Genomic DNA, 17,294 nt, shown 5'->3' with positions numbered 1-17,294 from the left:
TCAATGCCTTTTTGGGAAGATGTACCTGGATACCCGATGAGGCAGGCGCCAGTGCCCGATGCTTAGTTGCCAACGTCATGATTTTTTCCTCCTCCATCCACTTATTCCACATTTCAATCACTGCGCTCTCATTGAGGCCATGCCGTTCAGTTGCTCTTGTATCAATCCATCGTAATCTCAGTTATTTGGTTTTTCTTGCTCACGTTCTACAAACTTATCTTCTATACAGACAAACAGTCCCTCTACGGGATACTCTTACAAGCTAATCTCTGACCCATTTCTATGTAGACTCTGTGTTCTTCGAACATTGGGTTTACATACCCTTTGCAAGGCTAATCAGGCTGTGATTACTCTATTCGGCAGCAATGGACTGGTCCAAGACTGTCTTTCGTTTGCGCGCATTGCCAGACACCGTGGAAACCAAAGAAGATGCCGCTCGTCTGCTTAGTAAACGGCTCAGCGATATCTCTACGCATCAAATCTGGGTGTATTCCCTCGCGCTGACTCTGAATTATTGGGAGGATCCTCCCACTAAAGTGGCAACTGTTATGTTCGATGTTCCCCCTTCGCTTGTTCAACGCAATCCAGAAAGCCGGGAGTGGCATATTTCCGCCAGGGGCCATGATCGTAATAGCCCAGATCTCATATTAGATACCCACTTTATAGGTCTGACACCCTTGAATGATACAAACCACTTGCAAAACTCGTACGAGTAAGGTCTGCCATGTCTTTTCAACATGATCGGCGTTTGACCATTGGTTAGTTGCATCGCTATCTCAGGTCTAGCAAGCCACCCTTTCGGATCCTGGCAGCGCAAGGGAAGTAACAAACGCTTCATGTGGATTCGTGATAATCTACCCAAGTCTGTGCGAGGAATCCGAGCCATACTTTACGGGTATGACACTGAGCTTGACAGCAGCAGCTCATTCCAGACCATCAACGATCTCGCCAAGCAGCTCATCGATCAACTCCAAGCCCACCGGGTCCCAGAGTCGGTAACGCCGCTGGTATTTCTCGCCCATAGTCTGGGAGGACTGGTCGTTAAGCAAGCTCTACGAGACCTGGCCGAAAATTACCCGGGCAATGAACATCAGGCCCTCTTGAGTGCTGTACGCGGAGCAGTCTTCTTCGGCGTCCCAAATTTGGGCATGGAGCATAGGGAATTGGAAGCCATTGTCCATGGCAAACCTAATGGGGTCCTTATTCGAGATTTATCTACAACATCCAACTTCATCCACCAACTCACAGAGGCGTTCTCCACCAATCACTTTCACGAACGATTCAAGTTTTTTTGGGCGTATGAAACAAGTGTGTCGCCCACAGTTGTTGTATGTAACCATCGTAACCAGTAATCAGAATAAATCGCTATACCACAAACTGTGAGCTAGTTGCTGACCAGCAGCAGAGGAAAGCAGACAATCGAGTAACCAGAGATGGGCCTACGGCCATTCTGGTGAACAAAGATTCAGCAACATGCGGATTCATTAACACTAGATCTGCAATAACGTTTGCAATCAATGAGTCACATTCCGATATGGTGAAGTTTGATCAAGGTTCTCAATATTACTCAACTGTGCGCTCAAAGTTATTGCAAATTCTAAACCCCGATCCTCAGCCACAAGATGGCATTGACTGTGATGCACAGAGTAGCAGCGTGCCACACACTGTCCCTGATGATGTGATGCAGCCTTTCTACCAGATTTATCCAGAAGATAGTGCGAAATCAGCAGCTGAGAGCCTTCTGCTGCAGCCGCCACCACGCAGCATACTTGGTAAGCGAAATGCCATGAGCCTCCTCTAGTTCGATCACCCACTCACGTCTCATGATAGCGGAGCTAGACAAGTTCAAGAACGCATCAAAACTCACCGAAAGCGAAGTAAAGACTTTGGTTGGTACAACCTTGGATGTCCTTCAGCATACAATCGGTGGAATACAAATGCAACAGGAACTCTCCAGAGACATGAAGTACATGGGACGACTAGAACCGTTTTTGGTATCGATGGAACAGTTTGGCCAGCTGGCGGAAGATATCAGACTATTCTCCAATAACTCTGATAGCATTGCGTACGTATGGGTAAGGTGGATTAGAATGTTTACAATATGTATCGTGCTATGAACTGGGCTGACCCTAACGTAGGGTTCAATGAAGTATATCCTTGAGGTACGTGAGGAAACGCGTTCGGGCTCATTAAAATCTTCTGACAGATGCTCTGTTATGTCTAGACAACATGCGAGCATTCAAAAGCATTCGATTCCATCTTGAATGCATACCAGTCAATTGGAGATCAGATGCCTCGACTTCGCCCGTACCAGGCTCTTTTTATTGAGTCTCCTCACTTGAGAGATGCTCTAGTAATGATCTACAAGGATGTTCTTCTGTTCCACTCTGAAGCAATCCGGCACTTAAAACATCGGCGTGGGTATCATTGCCATTGACACTGGCTTATAACAGAGGCTGATCTAAAATAGAATGGGATCAGCTGTTCCATGCCTGGATGAGAGTCTTTACTATCAATATCGACGATATTGCGGAGAGGGTTGCGCGAAACAAACGGCTTATTGAGAATAGAGTCTCTCTTATGGAGTTTGAGGCAATCAGAAAAGATGATTTGATATCTGCACGTGCCTTTGAACGTGAGAAGGAGGCTATGGCGAAGGTTCACAGAGATACGGTCGAGCACTGGCTTTCCGCAATCGACATCAAAGCAGAACACCGCGTTCATCAAGCCAAGAGACGAGTTTGTCAAAATCCCGGGAAATGGCTACTGAATAGCCCCGAATTAAAGACATGGTCAAGCAGTGACGATCATTTAAACCCACTACTTTGGCTCAGCGGGATCCCGGGAGCAGGTATGTTACGGGCTCAGGAAAATCGCTTGAGAGTGGGAAAGGAGCCATAGGACGAGAATATGATGCTAAAAATCATCTCCAGGCAAGACCGTTCTCGCTTCTATCGTGATTGACGAGCTTTCCAGACTTCCGGGAGCAACTGTTGCGTATTTCTATTGCAAGCATGGCGATGAGAGACGTAACTCCGTTGATAGTGTTACGAGGTCGATCTTGGCACAGGTCCTTGACCAGAACCCTGATCTACTGCCATATTATTACGAAAAAGCTCACATGAATGCCTCATTGACGTCATTCACAGTCTCTGAGCAACTGTTATGCACGTCTCTCAGGAGTTGTAGGAGGGTCTATATCGTACTTGATGGCTTAGACGAATGCGGGCGCGCTGCCAGGAAGAATATCGTCAATCTGTTTCGTCAAATGGTTGAACAAACGGTGATAGATGCGGGCTCCATCCGGTGTCTGTTTGTCAGCCAGGAAGACGGTGCGGCTGCGGAAGATTTTGAGAGCATCGAATGCATCAAGATCGGACAGCGCAATTTTGAAGATATTTCGGCTTTTGCCCGCGTATGGCAGCAGACTATAGTCACCAAGTTTGGGGGAAACAATCGACTCCTGCATATTCAAGAGATCATAACGAAACGGGCTAAGGGTAAGATACTCAAGGGATTCCATCAATTCACTGGGATGTCGGATGTCTAACCCCTAGCTTAAGGGATGTTTATCTTCGCCGAACTATTCGCGAAATATCTCGAGGAGCGTCTGAGTCTTGAAGACCTCGAAGAACAACTTCGTCCCGACAATCTGCCGGTGGAGTTGGATGATCTGTAGGTTTTAGCTCCGCGGGCTTTCCAACGTTGGGGCTGACTGTTTGCCACGAAGCTATGAGCGGATTCTTAGTCGCATCCAAGAAGTGAGAGACGTTGAAACTATGAAGCGCATCAAGGAAATGCTAGGTTGGATTGTCTGTGCTCGTCGGCCACTACGATGGGAAGAGATACAGACCACAGCCTGTATCAGCCCTACGCATGGGAATTTTGATGTTCGCAGACGACTAGTCGATTCGCCAAACGAACTATTCGCCTCTCTTATCGAGTACCATCTTGATGGCACAGTTGATCTTGTTCATGGTACTGCACGGAAGTAAGGTATCTCACATGGAGCACATACCATATTTTACTGACTGCGCTAGGTATTTGACGAAAGGAGGGTTGGAGAAAGGCCTCAGAAAAGAGCCGGTGGTAAGAGTCCACCAGGCCCATTATTCGCTAGCAGTGCGCTGTCTCACGTACCTCTCGTTCCCTCAGTTCGATCTCAATCGAGCTGAACATGATGTCAAGTCGGATATGCTTGACGGGTTTCATCAGCTGTATGACTATGCGTCTGCTTGCTGGGTTATGCACCTGGAGGGTGGGATTTTGGGTCTTGAAGTGGGCGACCTCACTCGTCTATGCGAGGCACTGAAAGGAGTAGTTGATATGCACTGGTCCGAGTCACACAAGCCCATTCAACATATCGAAAGAGTGCGCACACTCTTATCACCTTTCAACGAGATTGAAACTACGAAAATGAAGGATCACAACCGACTAGTTCAAACGGTCGCTTGGGCCAGGAAGCAGGCTGGCCAGTCTGGAATAGGCCCCTGTGATGAGGAGGCGCTCGCTCTGTGGAAGGTTACAGCCAAAATCAGATCCGTGTTGGAAGGTATTGATACTAAGGGTGACGAATTCAAGACTATCAAACGTCTCTACGGCGTGAATCGGTTCAAGTGCCCTCGAGTCAACTGTTACTACTATCATCACGGCTTCCGCTTTCTTGACCAGCGGAACCGACATACGAAAAAGCACACCCGACCGTACCTCTGCGTTGTCGCGGGCTGTCCGATGGAGGTCTTTGGTTACGCGCTGGAAAAAGAATTACAAAAGCATCTGTTTGACGTGCATCACATCAACGATGCCAGTGATGGAGATGAGCCAGACTTTCCTAAGCCTATAAGAGAGAAAATATCCAAGTCCGGAGGAGTTGAGGGAAAGTTCAGATGTGCCGACTGTGATAAGACTTTTACCCAAAAAAAGAGTCTGAATCGACATCAGAGAAGTCATGCTAGTGAGAAGTCTTTTCTTTGTACCACTTGTGGCAAACCCTTCACACGAAAAGAAGACTGCGAGCGCCATCAGGGTGTACATAATAGCGATAAGCAAAAGTACGTCTGTGCCGGAACTCTCAAGGATGGGACAAAGTGGGGGTGCAATAGGACATTCGCCAGAAAAGACCATTTCAGGAATCATTTCCGGCCAGAAAAGAAAAACAAGTGCATCTTGCCTTGGCTGCGGGAGAAACAAGCAGCTGGTGATGTCTATGGAAATTATCTGGATGACAACGTGTTTGCCGATCAAAAGGGGGCCAATGCCGAGGTCCTGCTCACGGCCGGGCGAACCTTACCCCCTTTCCGGGTCTTTTTGGAGAAATGCGGTCTTTGACGTGTTGGGAGTTGATTTAGGTTCTGCTATTGATGCTGTTCGTTCCCACTACTCTAAGCCCACAGCATGGCGTCCCTTTCACCGTAGTTCACGCTCATCCAATGAGAGCTGCAGCTTCCGTAACTGACCACTCTCAATGATCTATCTCTCGGGTAAGCGACTTCCGTGGTTGACAGATAGAAGACATAATCTTGGCCGTCCTGCTAGTAGGATGATTACTGGAGACTCACCTTTTCAACCGTGTCCTCCATCACATAGCGAATGACAAAAGTCTTCTTACCCTGACCCCAACGTAGTGCTCGTCCGATGGCCTGACTCTCCACAGACGGGTTCCACTGCGGTTCCAGTATGTGGACCCGACTCGCGACGGACAAGTTATTCAATCTGTATTCGAACTGCGTCAACTCGCGGGCTCCCCATTGATCAATACTACCTCCAGGGCCGAGATCTCGCAGGCGATGCCAGAGGCAGAAAATGCGGGCTTTGTGTCATAACTTACCCTACAGCGCCCGTCCCTATAGTCATCAAGAGCACCCGGACAGCTGAGTTGTGCTGGAACTCCTCCAGCATAGTCTTCCGTTTCATCGGGCTCATGATACCATCGACTCGGCAATGAGAGATATCATTTTGGTCGAAAATCTCACCCAAGACATCAAGGCTTTGTCTCCAGAAAGAAAAGACTATGCTGATTTGTTTTGTATATTTGGTAAGCAATGGGGCATATAAGACAAGATAAAAACCCAGGTGTGCTGCGGGAAATACGGAGTATAATTACCTTTTATCTTCCGAATAATGGTTTCGTATATCGGTAAGTAGAGTCGCCAATTTTGAAGGATAGGCAACACTGGCCCGTTGAGAACCAACAGTATCGAGAAAGTCCTGTTCGGCGCTGATAGTTTGCCCACTGTCTGTCATTTCATCATCATCATCATCATCATCATCATCATCATCGGATGTTAGGGTTGTTGTTGTTGTCGCCGTTGTGTTTGCTGTTATTGGAGCCTCAGGGTCATATTGACTCTCTATATCCTCCATAATACCTGCATTTGGGCGGGCACATATCTGGCATTTCAACCTACGGTGGCGGCTCAATGAGAGCCAAGAATCCAACGAGGAACTTCTGCTCTTATCTTCGTCTTCGTCCTCGGGATCTAAGGTCAGTATCTCCATGCCACAGATAGAGCAAGTGTTCTGTCCATCCTGTTGGAGTAGCGTGACTATTTCGTCCGACGATAGTTTCTGTGCGTCTGTATCATTATCGGACCTTCCTCCGCCGAGAAACACACTTCTCAGACCGGTATTGCAAAACATGCGTAACCGCAATTTAGCTGTCATAATCAGCTTATCTGATCGTCCTTTCGAAGATGACATGTTTGTTGCGGCCATCAGCCGTCTCTCGTAAGCCCTGACCAGCTCATCGTAGACTCTGCGTTCGGCTTCCGAGAACGAGGGACGATACGTGAAGAAGGTGCCCCCAAGAGCCGGAAACACCGTGGACATTGTACGTCTTAGGCAGGTCGCTATGAGAAGACAATCGAGATTGGCGTAATTTGGTTGATTACGGGCATTACGGGTAGATCCAGCCGCCGCTTTTGTCATGTATTTGAGGAAGCTCCCTATGCTGTCTAAGTACGGGATGCGGAGAAACCGAACGAGCGACGCGAGGTCCTTAAGGGAATTCTGTATCGGTGTCCCTGTCATGCACCAGCGAATCGAGGCCGAAAGGCTCTCGATAGCCTTGAACTGTTTCGTGGATGAATTCCGTATAACGTGAGCTATGTAAATGAATCAGCGTCTTGCAGTGCTTACGCAAGGGGTGATTTTTGACCTTCATCGAGTATTAATCTATGCCAGTAAACTCTGTTGAGAATACCATTTCCGCCGCTGCTACTGAATTCAGCTTCAACAGTGGCATAGGTTGTGAGAATGACATCTTCTGAAGGGGGCGATGACAATGAGATGCAACGCCCTGGGCCATGATATTTGTAATACTTTAGAACTCCGGGAATGACATGCCTGCTTGCTGAGTTAGAAAAGGGTTTTTTGTAAATAAGACCGTCACCATATTGTTGTGTTTTACTTCTTAACTTCGTCAATCCAACCGTGGAGCAGTACTAGGTCTCGATAAGTCATGGTGAATAGACTCGGAAGCTTGGAATAAATTGTAGGTACTTACGAACAGATGGTACGACAACAAGCGTAGATCTCGAGGGAACTAACTTCAAGTTCGCCTGTTTCTCCAAGGTTATTGTATCATAGGGTGAAGATGCTACTATACTGGCAATCATGCTGAGGGTCTTTCCTACGCCCATATCATCCGCAAGAATCCCGCCACGAATGTCCACGGGCTCCGGGCTTATCGTGCCAGTTATCTTATGTCTGTAACTATATTATCTCCTTGTAAGTAAGTGCGTTACAGCCAACAGTCGTAGATTTCACACTTACACATGCTCATTCCAATTTCGGCTCTCAGGACGCCACAGTGTGTACTTGGTTCGGGGATAGGCTGATTCTCGAGATAGAATGAAATCGACCGCTTCCCACTGGTGGCTGCAACAAGTCTCAACCTCCTTTCGAGAATCAGAATCCAAAAGTGAATCGAACTCACCTTTCAAGCTTTGTTCGAATGCGACTATCAGCACCTACCTCTTTTCTCAAAGCCTGCTGCGGAAGCTTATGGAGAACCGCTCGAGAACCATCGCCGTCATATTCGCGATCGCCATAGCCTTGGGCCTCATTGTCCATCGTGTCGAGGCCGCCTGTGTCGTTTTGCTTAGCGATCCCCAAAATGGGCGGTAGTATCGGCCGGTTAAGACACGGCGCTCCCACACCGGACAAATACTGTGGATTGTTGTACTCGAAATATTCAGGCTTTGGGTTTGGGTGTTGTAGGAATAAATGGTACCGAGCGAGCTCCCTTGCCAGGATTTGAGCGATCCAAGGCGAACCGATTACGAGAATGGACATCGTACATGTAGCCTTCGACGACCACCGAGCGGAGGGTGAAGACTCTACTACAATTTTCATTCTCTGGTGGAGCTCGAACTTTGGTATTACACCTAGCCAGGTTGGGGGCTCTGGTAGCCTCATGGAGCTAAGCGCATGGTGAGTTTTGGTATTCAGTGTAGCGACGCAGTTTCCTTGTTTCGATAGAAGATCACAACGGTCATCCTGTATGAAGAGATGTAACAAGGCAAAATCTTCATTTTCCTCTGAAATTTCATCAAAACATAGAGATGACGGGTCTTCAACACAGTCAATACGGATTTGGATGTTTTTTAGCTACAGCAAATCAGCTACGACAAGTAGATAGGCAAAAGCAAAGGGAGGAATAACAGTGTCTCCTACCACGCACCATTCCAAAACATATCTGACCTGCATCATACTCCTGGGCCCTTGGCAAGTTCTGGTCATTGATGTCGCGGTATTGCGGGGCACAGACTTGAAGTGGAGGAGGAGGTAAGAGATTTGGATGAAGTGCTTGCGCTTCTAGAAAGCCTGCTTTTGCATTGTGAGGAATGATTAGTGAGATAGATGAAGGGAAAAAAAAAAAAAAAAAAAAAAAAAAGGAAGCCGCGACCGCCAGAATCAGAAGTGATAGAAACCTCCGGCGTTAGTCTATTGTTATTCTTGCACTCACGGTTAGCTTGCGCATATGGAAGAGGGAGCCCGCCCCGAATTTGATCCTGTTGTACAGTATCTTGATGATTCTGCGGGCCGAAAGATCCCCAGGGAGTTGTCATGTCCGAACTGGAGCTGGACGTGTTGACGAGATGCTCGTCAAGCCTGAGCCGCTTGGTTCGAGGATAATCGGCCTCGCCGTGGATGCCATTATCCCCAAACTCCGGATCCCGCTTTGCGAAGGGGCACAAAGACATGTCTTCGGAAATATCCATATTGGTATCGCCTAACATTATAATTTCCTCGATTTCTTCTTCGCCAAATAGTGAAGTGTTGAGGTGAGAAACGAAAGATATAAATCCTTTAGCGGCTTATCGCACTGCTCTGAGCTGCGGCACTGCCACCCAGAAGTTGCAGCAGGGCACCACCACCTGCATCATCACTAATCCAAGGCACGCATTCGCGAGGCTGAGTCTGTTGAAATTAATGATTGGCTCAACATTGTTTCAATTGCTTCACCTTCTGGCTTTCATTTGTTTGCTTTTGCTCCGCAAGCCTGCTCGCCGAATACAATTGACATTTGGGACGTTGAAGGCATGACTGGCCTTAGACAGTCACACGGTTTTTCTATACACTCTTCGCTCTCTCTGCATCTGCCTATTGTACATCATTGTAAACCCAAGATGATAAAAAAACAACAGGGTCCATAACATCAGCATAATCCACACCAGAACTACCGTGAAGAAAATAGACGCCAAGGTGAAGACGACGCAAACCCTCTGAAACTGCAGATTCCCCTGCAGCGCCTCGGTCGCCAGTCCCACTTGCATGGCCGACAACAGAACTGACATGTATACTAAAACCGCCAGGATCCACGAGAAATTACGCTCGAAGAACTCCTGGTACCATGTGGAACTGGGAAGAAACCCAAACACGAGGTTGCGGATAGAAAAGGTCACGGGCGCTAATCGGTACAGGGAATTCAGGCGGCTCAAGCGCAACTCGCCAAACTCGTAGCGCTTGTTGATGATTGCAGGCTGGGGTTGGGAAACATAATCCTTTTCTGTGGGCAGGGAAGTACTACATCTATCGTCATCATTCTCATTGTCCACCCACTCGAGGAACTGCCGGATTAATAGGGTCCATGCATCCCAAGTGACATCACAGGGAAAAATACGCTCGTCCTTGGCGAGTTGGAAATCGATCAATCCAGTAATGAGCCACGCATAAGATAGAAGCAGCCCACATGCGGCAGCGTGCAGTTCTCGATGAGGACAGAGCTCCCGCAACCAAAACTCGTGGTCCAGAAGATATTCCGGGACGGGTTTGATGAGGATCTGCCCGGGGCTCCAGACCAAGTGCTCATCTGGGGATTCCGTGAGGATAATCGCACGCTTCATCAGCTTCTGTCGATGCAGTGGCCGGGCTGCCCGTGGGAGGCCAGCGAGCCATAGCAGATGATGAATCCGATTCAACTTCGGCGTTGTGAGCTGGAAGTCCAGATAGCGTTGGAGATCCTCGCTGGGCTTTATCAACTGGTGCTGGAAGTTGACGCCTGCTGGGTGCGTATATTGTGGGGAAGAGCGAATACTCGCAGAGCTGGAGAATGGCGGCGTCACACCATGGCTCGCTGGCCTTTCTGGCTGGGGGTAGTGTATGGTAGGAGGATGTGGCGCAGTGTTGTTTGCCACAGTTGAAGACATCTTGTAGGCGAAGTTGGATGTTTTCTCACTCTCTTTTTCCTTTCTCCTTCTCAAGGTTTATATACGGATATGCCTAAAAACAAGCCTCGAGAGATTAAACAAACCCCTGGCGCGCGAGCCGCCTTACTGGGCTTCTGGGCGAAACAACGTAGCTACTAGTATCTCATAAAGATGACGATTGTGTTGGCACTTCCTTAGGTAAAAGACAAGGATATGGCCACTAACGTAGTGACCACTTGGAAGCCAGAATGACTGTAGAGGCATGGTTGCCTATGATCTTGCCTCCTAAGCAAGTTATGCAAGTTAAGTGACTGCTGTAAGATCATAACTCCTCCAGCTGGGCAAAAATTGCGACTCACGACAATGCTTGGGTTGGGCATCATCAGGGCAGTTACATGGTTGTGGCTATGCCGGGCGGAGGAGGCAGAGGCGCCCAGGTTATTCACGTGTAATTTCTTCTGTCTGAAGTGATTCCAAGGGCGGTGCCAGAAACTACCTAAACCGCACCGGGAAGTGTGTAAGCACTAGCACCATGCGCGCATGGTCTGGCGCGCAAGTCGACTTACGTGCTAGCCCTCCATACTTGACTGCGCACAGTAAAGCGGCGGCTTCCGTATGAGGTAAGCGATAGGACTAGATTATCTATCAACTAGGTGAAACCACTCCGATACTCATTCACACTGCTAAACATACTAACAACAAAGGAGATAAACAACATACCAACAGAGTAAGTCTACAGTTCGCCAGAACGGATATCAACCAAATACAGCTCCTGGATTGTATAAGTCACTCTGGGTGACGGAGTCTGCTGTGGATTATGCCGGTGATGTGGGCTGTGTTGTTTTGTTATCATTTTGGATTCACGATGTTGTACCATAGGCGGTTACAAAGGGAGGGAAGAATGTATAGGAAAAGCGTGTGATTATCTGGGCTTGAGGGGGTAGTAGTCAGGACATGTACCGAGAGCCCAAATGGATTGATAGACAGGCTATAGTGTGGCTGAGCAAACCCCAGTAGTTAAACAAAGAAGTGAAAGAAAAAAGCAAGCAGCAGAGGTAACTTTGTGTACCTCGTTCTTTGTTCATGCTGCAGAACAATCTCCCTATCCCGGGATCTTCCCAACACAACCCATGAGAAGCAGCAATCGCTCATGCCTACTTAAGAAGGGACTTCATGCCTCTCGTTCAGATGAAGTCTTCATTCTTCGTTTCCATAAGCCTTGGTGATTGTACCCTTTCTCCGGGTGGCTGTGAAAATTACTTCGTGCCCTAGCTCAGAGTTAAGGTGTGAGCACGGTTGCTCCTTTCTCCTCCTCTCGGCATTTTACAGTTTGACACTAGTACCTGCTTCTGAGCTTTTCCGACGAGATGTCATCGGACTCTCCTCAGAAGCGAGTCGTGGAATCAGTCGACGAAATCCATGATAAGGATTCCGACGGTCATCGGGGAAAGCGATCCAAGATTGACAAGCCCTTCACCGGCGTCTCCAGCTCCGTTCGAGACACGGAAACTTCACCGAGCTCTCTCGTCTCTGATGATAAAGCACACGATGTTTTACAGCCGAAAGGCGACCAAGCCGGTGACCATCCGGAGGCTATCTGTGAGTACAACACCTACTGTCGAGCCCCCCTCACCCCAAACGGAGTCTAACTTCTCATGTTATGCCCAGGCTCTCCAGCACCACAAGCGCTTTCGCCCAAACATTTGGCTCCAGAACATGTTCAGGACCCTCCCCAGCAATGCCACAAAAATAATGACAAGGTCTTGCAGAGCACTCAGGAAGATAAGGCAGAATATATATGCTTCGGGATGGTATGTGATATGGATCACCTTTTCATTTCCTCCTCCTTCCCCCCCTTTGTTCATTTCTCTACCCATCCGGTATAGCTAACGTGGGATAGCTGAGAGATGTCGATATCCGAATCCAGCCTGTTCTGGGCCGGTACTCTCTAAGCGTTGATCAATCATTCGGGATACCTGATACGTTTGCTTCACTCACTCTCTCGATAAAACCGACGCGGAGTGATTTTTTTTTCAGATGAGGGCACTTGTATTGCGACGATAGACTATGCAACACACCGTCGAATCAGCTCCATAAAAGTCGAAGAGGACCCGATCTGGTTGGCTGTTATACCAATGAATGAACTCCGGCGGAAGATAAGAGCAGTGACAAAGAACTCTTCTTCAAGATCTTACTCTCCTTCCTCTTGGACGTACAAAATCAACATTCTTGCTATCGGCCTCTCGACGATTGCGAAACCCCTGGCAAAGCAACTTACTCAGCGTCAGCATGGTCGGCGTCGGTTGCAGTTGCGTTGTCCAGTCCCAAAGCCCACCCAGATTAGGTATTATAATCCCCAATGGTCGTACAGATTGGGACCACCGCCTTCCGAACAGCTGAAACCACCACATACACCGGGGATTGCTAATCAGAAGGAGTTGAATGGTTCTGACGAGGCGGGAGCGAACAAGCGCAGACTTCGAAGATGATCGTGGTGACGCTCAAGCGATCCTTATAGAGTCCAAATAGTCACTTCGACGGCAGGCGATAGCGTTATGGCCGCCCGGAAAATGCGTTTTCGGGGGTACTCAGTGATGCAGCGGATGAAGAACATCATATACGAAGATCCGGGAATGTGAATGTATGGCTTTACACTTAACTTGACAACCGTCTAGATATTCTATGATGTAGACCCAATGGCCGCTAAAGCCTAAGACCGTACTGGACTCACAGCAGCATTTCAACCATGTGACTACTACTCCTCACTGTAATTAGTTAGTAATGCTAATATCTAGGTACTTATATATCTCAACCGCATCCCAATTTTAAGTAGATCTATCTACATATAGTGTTTCCAGACGGACCATGTTAATGAAACAGAGCTACAAGGTATTCTCACACTGACGCCACACCTACATTTCTCTTCCTCTATTTCAATCTATCCAGCTACATATCAGCATTTCTGGTATTCCATTCAAGTGATCAATCAATCCACCGTGAAGCCTTTAGATTACACCAAGTATCACTTAATGTGCCTCAGGCAACCACATGTTCTCACCTGAATAATATTTAGTTGTATCTTCAGTGTAAAAGATCTGACATGGCTTCTAAATCAGCGCAATGTGCCTTTGTGCCGATATATATGTACTACTTAGTAGTAGATGTAGATAATACTCCTAACTTATTTTCTTCCCCTACCTTTTTTCATCGTAACATAGCCACAACAATGCGACTGCCCCCGTGATCAGCAGCTTCAGTTGGTCAAGAGCCTTTGTCGGCACTACTAGTTATTCTTCCTAGGTATTATAGAACTTTGAACCAGCACTCTGATATAATCCCCGACTCGCAGTGAAGTGGTGAAAGCAGCCATGGCGGTCATTCAGTTACTTCGTTGCCCCAAGTTACCAAAAGCGGCATCACTGGTTAGTGGGCACGCAGGACTTATACTTAGCAAATCCCCAGTTATGTGACTTCTAATACTGCAATTAATACCTAAATCCAAATAACCACATACTCCGATAATCCCACTATCAGTAAGGGAGAAATTCCACTCCTCTACAGAGTAGTAGATCTATACTTTCCCAAAACGGATGTCAACAAAACATTGGCAGCTCCCATGTCGAGCATGTCACACTGACGCCACTCCCACATTCCTCTCCATCCACTCATCACCCCAACTAGTAACTATCAATCAGATTACTACTACTAGTACTTACTTACTTACTATCCAATCAATCAATCACTCAAATTAATCCACCATGAACCCACCTACAACAAATCGACCACCACCTCCGACATACCACCCCCTCCCAGAATGAAACCCAAAAAAGAAGACAAAGATCCCACCACCCCAGCCTCCACCTTCCTCCAGACAGAACTCTACCACACAGCCTCACAACCAGGCCTCCGCTCCCTCCCACCCAGTCCCTCCCGCGACTTCCTCACCCTAACCTGGGGTCCAATAATCTACCTAACGACCTACACACCTTCCTCCTCCCACAATCTCCTCTCCCACTTCCTGCAATCCCTCAACACCGAAATCCACCACGCCATTCGGCGCGTCCTGCCGGGGAACCCTTCACAAACTCGACTCTTAGAATCCAGCTACGCGGCGAAGGTCTTCAGCGGGGAGAAGCTGTATGGGGATAAGAGCGTCGAGGAGATAAGACGGGTGTTTCATGATTGGAAGAGGGTGGATTTGGCGTTGCCGGCGGTGGAGTTGCCTGTGAGGTTGAGGGTGTGTTTGGTTGTTGATAAGGGGGTTTTGGAGAGGTTTGGGAGGTTGGTGGATGGGGATGGGGATGGGAGGGGAGGGGAGTGTTGTCCGGTTATTATGGTGGAGGAGAACTTTCCGGATATTAGGCGGAGGGATTCGAATCCGGCTGATGAGGGGTTTCCGGGCTGGACGTGGGTGGCTTTAAGGGCGGTGGTGGAAGTGTTTGATGGGTTGAGGGGGGCCGGGGGGTTGAGGAAGTATCATCGTGAGGGGGAGGTGTATTTGGGGGATGGGAGGTGGGGGGAGTTGAGGTAGGGTGGGTTGTATGGGATTGGGATTAGGGGGGTGTTGTATGATATTATGTGTATACTACTGGGTCAGGAGTATGGTTGGGCTGGTTAGATTGGCGTCAGTGGTGTGCTTTGGCTCAAGGGATGGGTTAGAATATTTATCGTACGATTGTCTTCAATGATTTTGCAGCTTACACATACCAAATTAGCAAGGAAATTATCTGGCTTATTTTACCCACTAAAACATTCAGAGTATGTTAAGAGAGCGTCTTGTGTTGCTGTTTCCACTCCTGATTGATCCCTCGATAATCATGCACTGTATACTCCTCGAAAACCTCTCGCAGCCAGCTTCTCTTCCTCCATCTGTTGATCCCCAGGTCCATCAATAGCATATCCAGATACGGGATCGCGTCAAAGATCGTCTCTGGATACCAACTCGCGAAACCACACGGATGTCGATGTTTTCCATATCGACTGGTCAGTGCTGTCTGGTAATACACCTTCGATCGGTCAATTGGGACCTGATTGTTGAGATAAGCATATGTCCAGAGAGCCTGCACCTCGACCAGAAGGGCGTTGCTTGGTCCATTAAGCATCTTCAAGAATGCTATGGACTGATCGCCTTTGGCTGTCAACTCCGGAGACGCAATTCCGCGGTAGAGCCGGAAAGGACTGAGCCCGAGCTTGTACGGAATCTTCACAGCTGGTTGGTCACGCAGACCTGGAAACCGATCGAGTATCTCTTCATCCGCGGCGCGGTCGAAACGATCCCAGACTTTCCTGTCTTTGGAGGGATTCCTGGTGGGAATCCCTAGGCTGCCTTCCAGTCCCTCGGGCTCGTACTTGATGCTTGGTACCAGCTTCCATCCAGTTATTCTGATTAAAGCATCGGTTTGTAGTTCTGTGCCATCTATAAAGTTGACTTGGCCTTCTGATAAGTGCGATATGTCCTTTCTCTTCACGCTCACCTGCCCTGACCGAACATAATCATAGATATCCGTGGGATAATTGAGAACCCCCAGACGACCCGTCCAGAACACACTGTGACCCGCTGTTAGTCATGTAAATTGGCTTTCGGTGATCTTACCTTCCATCTGGTTCCAGCTCTTTCAACGCCGCTTCTCTCCGGTAGCCATTGACCTCAATGGCATCCCCGTTTAGTTTATTCCAGAATGATCGCACTAGCCACCTTCCCAGCGCTGTCCCATGGAGTAGTCCTCGCACCCATCCAAACCCATCACAATTTCCCCAGATGCATGGACTGAACCAGGTGATGATTCGGGTGGTTGTTAGGCCTTCCAGCTTCAATCGCCAGGGTCCAAACCAAACCCACGGCAATGCCATCCAGACAGCACCTCCTCCAGACTTACGAATGATCCATTCCACACGTTTACCATGAGAGGCCATAAGATACACGGCATCATATCCATACTTTGAAGCCCCAATCACCGTCACCGACTTTACCGCTGGGTCATTGGCCAGAAGAGCGCCTGTTGTTCCGAGCTGAGAGTGATTCATGATGGGTCTCTCAAAGCTTTGCTGTCCCGGGATCGAGAATTCATTCGGAGTCGAGAAGAGTCCGGGGCTCATGATGAGTTTATTACACCTGTAGAATACCGAGTCGGTGTGAAGCGCCCAGAACCCATCAGCTTTTTCTACTGTATGCACACGAGTGTTGAATCGAGTCCGTCGTCGAAGATCGAAATGATCGATGAAGTCACTGAAGTACTGCTTGAGCGCGTATCCAGGGATGGGAGCTTCCGGCTGCACATCATATTTGGTTGGGTCAAGCGAGAAACTCGAAAACTCATAAGTTCCGTAGAGATTGTTGGTATGAAGCCCTTCATAGCTGTTTTCTGCCCATACGCCGCCTACAGCCGAACGCTGTCAATGTAGATCAGTGGACAGCTGGATGGGCATTTGGTGCGGGATAGAATACCGCTTCAAGCATTAATAGATCCGTTTCTGGCGCCAGCTCAAGATACGTCTTTGCTGCTGCAAGACCAGCGAGTCCTGATAACCACGAGTAAGTAGGCAGTCTGAGAGTCAGACAATGGCAGGCGAAAAACACCCATACCTGCACCCACCACAATCACTTCGTGTTGCTCCTGAGGCTGCATCGTCAACAATTGCTGA

At 48.3% G+C, this 17,294-nt stretch overlaps 6 protein-coding genes across 6 annotated transcripts; 3 read left to right on the top strand and 3 right to left on the bottom strand.

Annotated features, from left to right (window-relative positions):
- Positions 1–365: 365 nt before the first annotated feature.
- Positions 366–5,328, top strand: BO79DRAFT_197467 (uncharacterized protein; the record flags this gene model as incomplete). Its single annotated transcript, XM_025681271.1, has 11 exons — positions 366–712; positions 764–1,328; positions 1,406–1,772; positions 1,879–2,108; positions 2,139–2,162; positions 2,225–2,417; positions 2,471–2,851; positions 2,934–3,500; positions 3,564–3,675; positions 3,731–3,991; positions 4,041–5,328. The coding sequence occupies 11 exons, from the start codon at positions 366–368 to the stop codon at positions 5,326–5,328; spliced, it is 4,335 nt and encodes a 1,444-aa protein (XP_025538237.1).
- Positions 5,329–5,385: 57 nt separating this feature from the next.
- On the bottom strand, positions 5,386–9,224 carry BO79DRAFT_269248 (DEAD/DEAH box helicase; the record flags this gene model as incomplete). Its single annotated transcript, XM_025687180.1, has 12 exons — positions 5,386–5,469; positions 5,559–5,712; positions 5,828–6,013; positions 6,104–6,368; positions 6,447–7,103; positions 7,157–7,344; positions 7,409–7,442; positions 7,505–7,713; positions 7,774–7,878; positions 7,937–8,610; positions 8,684–8,826; positions 8,969–9,224. 12 exons carry the CDS (start codon positions 9,222–9,224, stop codon positions 5,407–5,409), a joined length of 2,934 nt encoding a protein of 977 aa, XP_025538236.1. The 3' UTR covers positions 5,386–5,406.
- Positions 9,225–9,312: 88 nt separating this feature from the next.
- Positions 9,313–10,652, bottom strand: BO79DRAFT_288500 (uncharacterized protein; the record flags this gene model as incomplete). The annotated part of the gene is made up of 2 exons (XM_025688692.1): positions 9,313–9,423; positions 9,687–10,652. 2 exons carry the CDS (start codon positions 10,650–10,652, stop codon positions 9,313–9,315), a joined length of 1,077 nt encoding a protein of 358 aa, XP_025538235.1.
- A 1,249-nt stretch (positions 10,653–11,901) lies between these two features.
- Positions 11,902–12,556, top strand: BO79DRAFT_269234 (uncharacterized protein; the record flags this gene model as incomplete). Its single annotated transcript, XM_025687179.1, has 3 exons — positions 11,902–12,251; positions 12,321–12,463; positions 12,539–12,556. Exons 1-3 carry the CDS (start codon positions 12,020–12,022, stop codon positions 12,554–12,556), a joined length of 393 nt encoding a protein of 130 aa, XP_025538234.1. The 5' UTR covers positions 11,902–12,019.
- Positions 12,557–14,466: 1,910 nt separating this feature from the next.
- Positions 14,467–15,183, top strand: BO79DRAFT_197465 (uncharacterized protein; the record flags this gene model as incomplete). The annotated part of the gene is made up of 1 exon (XM_025681270.1): positions 14,467–15,183. One exon carries the CDS (start codon positions 14,467–14,469, stop codon positions 15,181–15,183), a length of 717 nt encoding a protein of 238 aa, XP_025538233.1.
- A 232-nt stretch (positions 15,184–15,415) lies between these two features.
- BO79DRAFT_269229 (dimethylaniline monooxygenase) lies at positions 15,416–17,278 on the bottom strand (the record flags this gene model as incomplete). The annotated part of the gene is made up of 4 exons (XM_025687178.1): positions 15,416–16,199; positions 16,246–17,042; positions 17,098–17,171; positions 17,236–17,278. 4 exons carry the CDS (start codon positions 17,276–17,278, stop codon positions 15,416–15,418), a joined length of 1,698 nt encoding a protein of 565 aa, XP_025538232.1.
- Positions 17,279–17,294: the final 16 nt, after the last annotated feature.

This window comes from Aspergillus costaricaensis (assembly GCF_003184835.1).
Source record: "Aspergillus costaricaensis CBS 115574 unplaced genomic scaffold BO79scaffold_21, whole genome shotgun sequence".
NCBI classification, from domain to species: Eukaryota; Fungi; Ascomycota; class Eurotiomycetes; order Eurotiales; family Aspergillaceae; genus Aspergillus; species Aspergillus costaricensis.
Note: the sequence above shows the minus strand (reverse complement) of the source record. Positions and strands in the feature narration are given on the sequence as shown.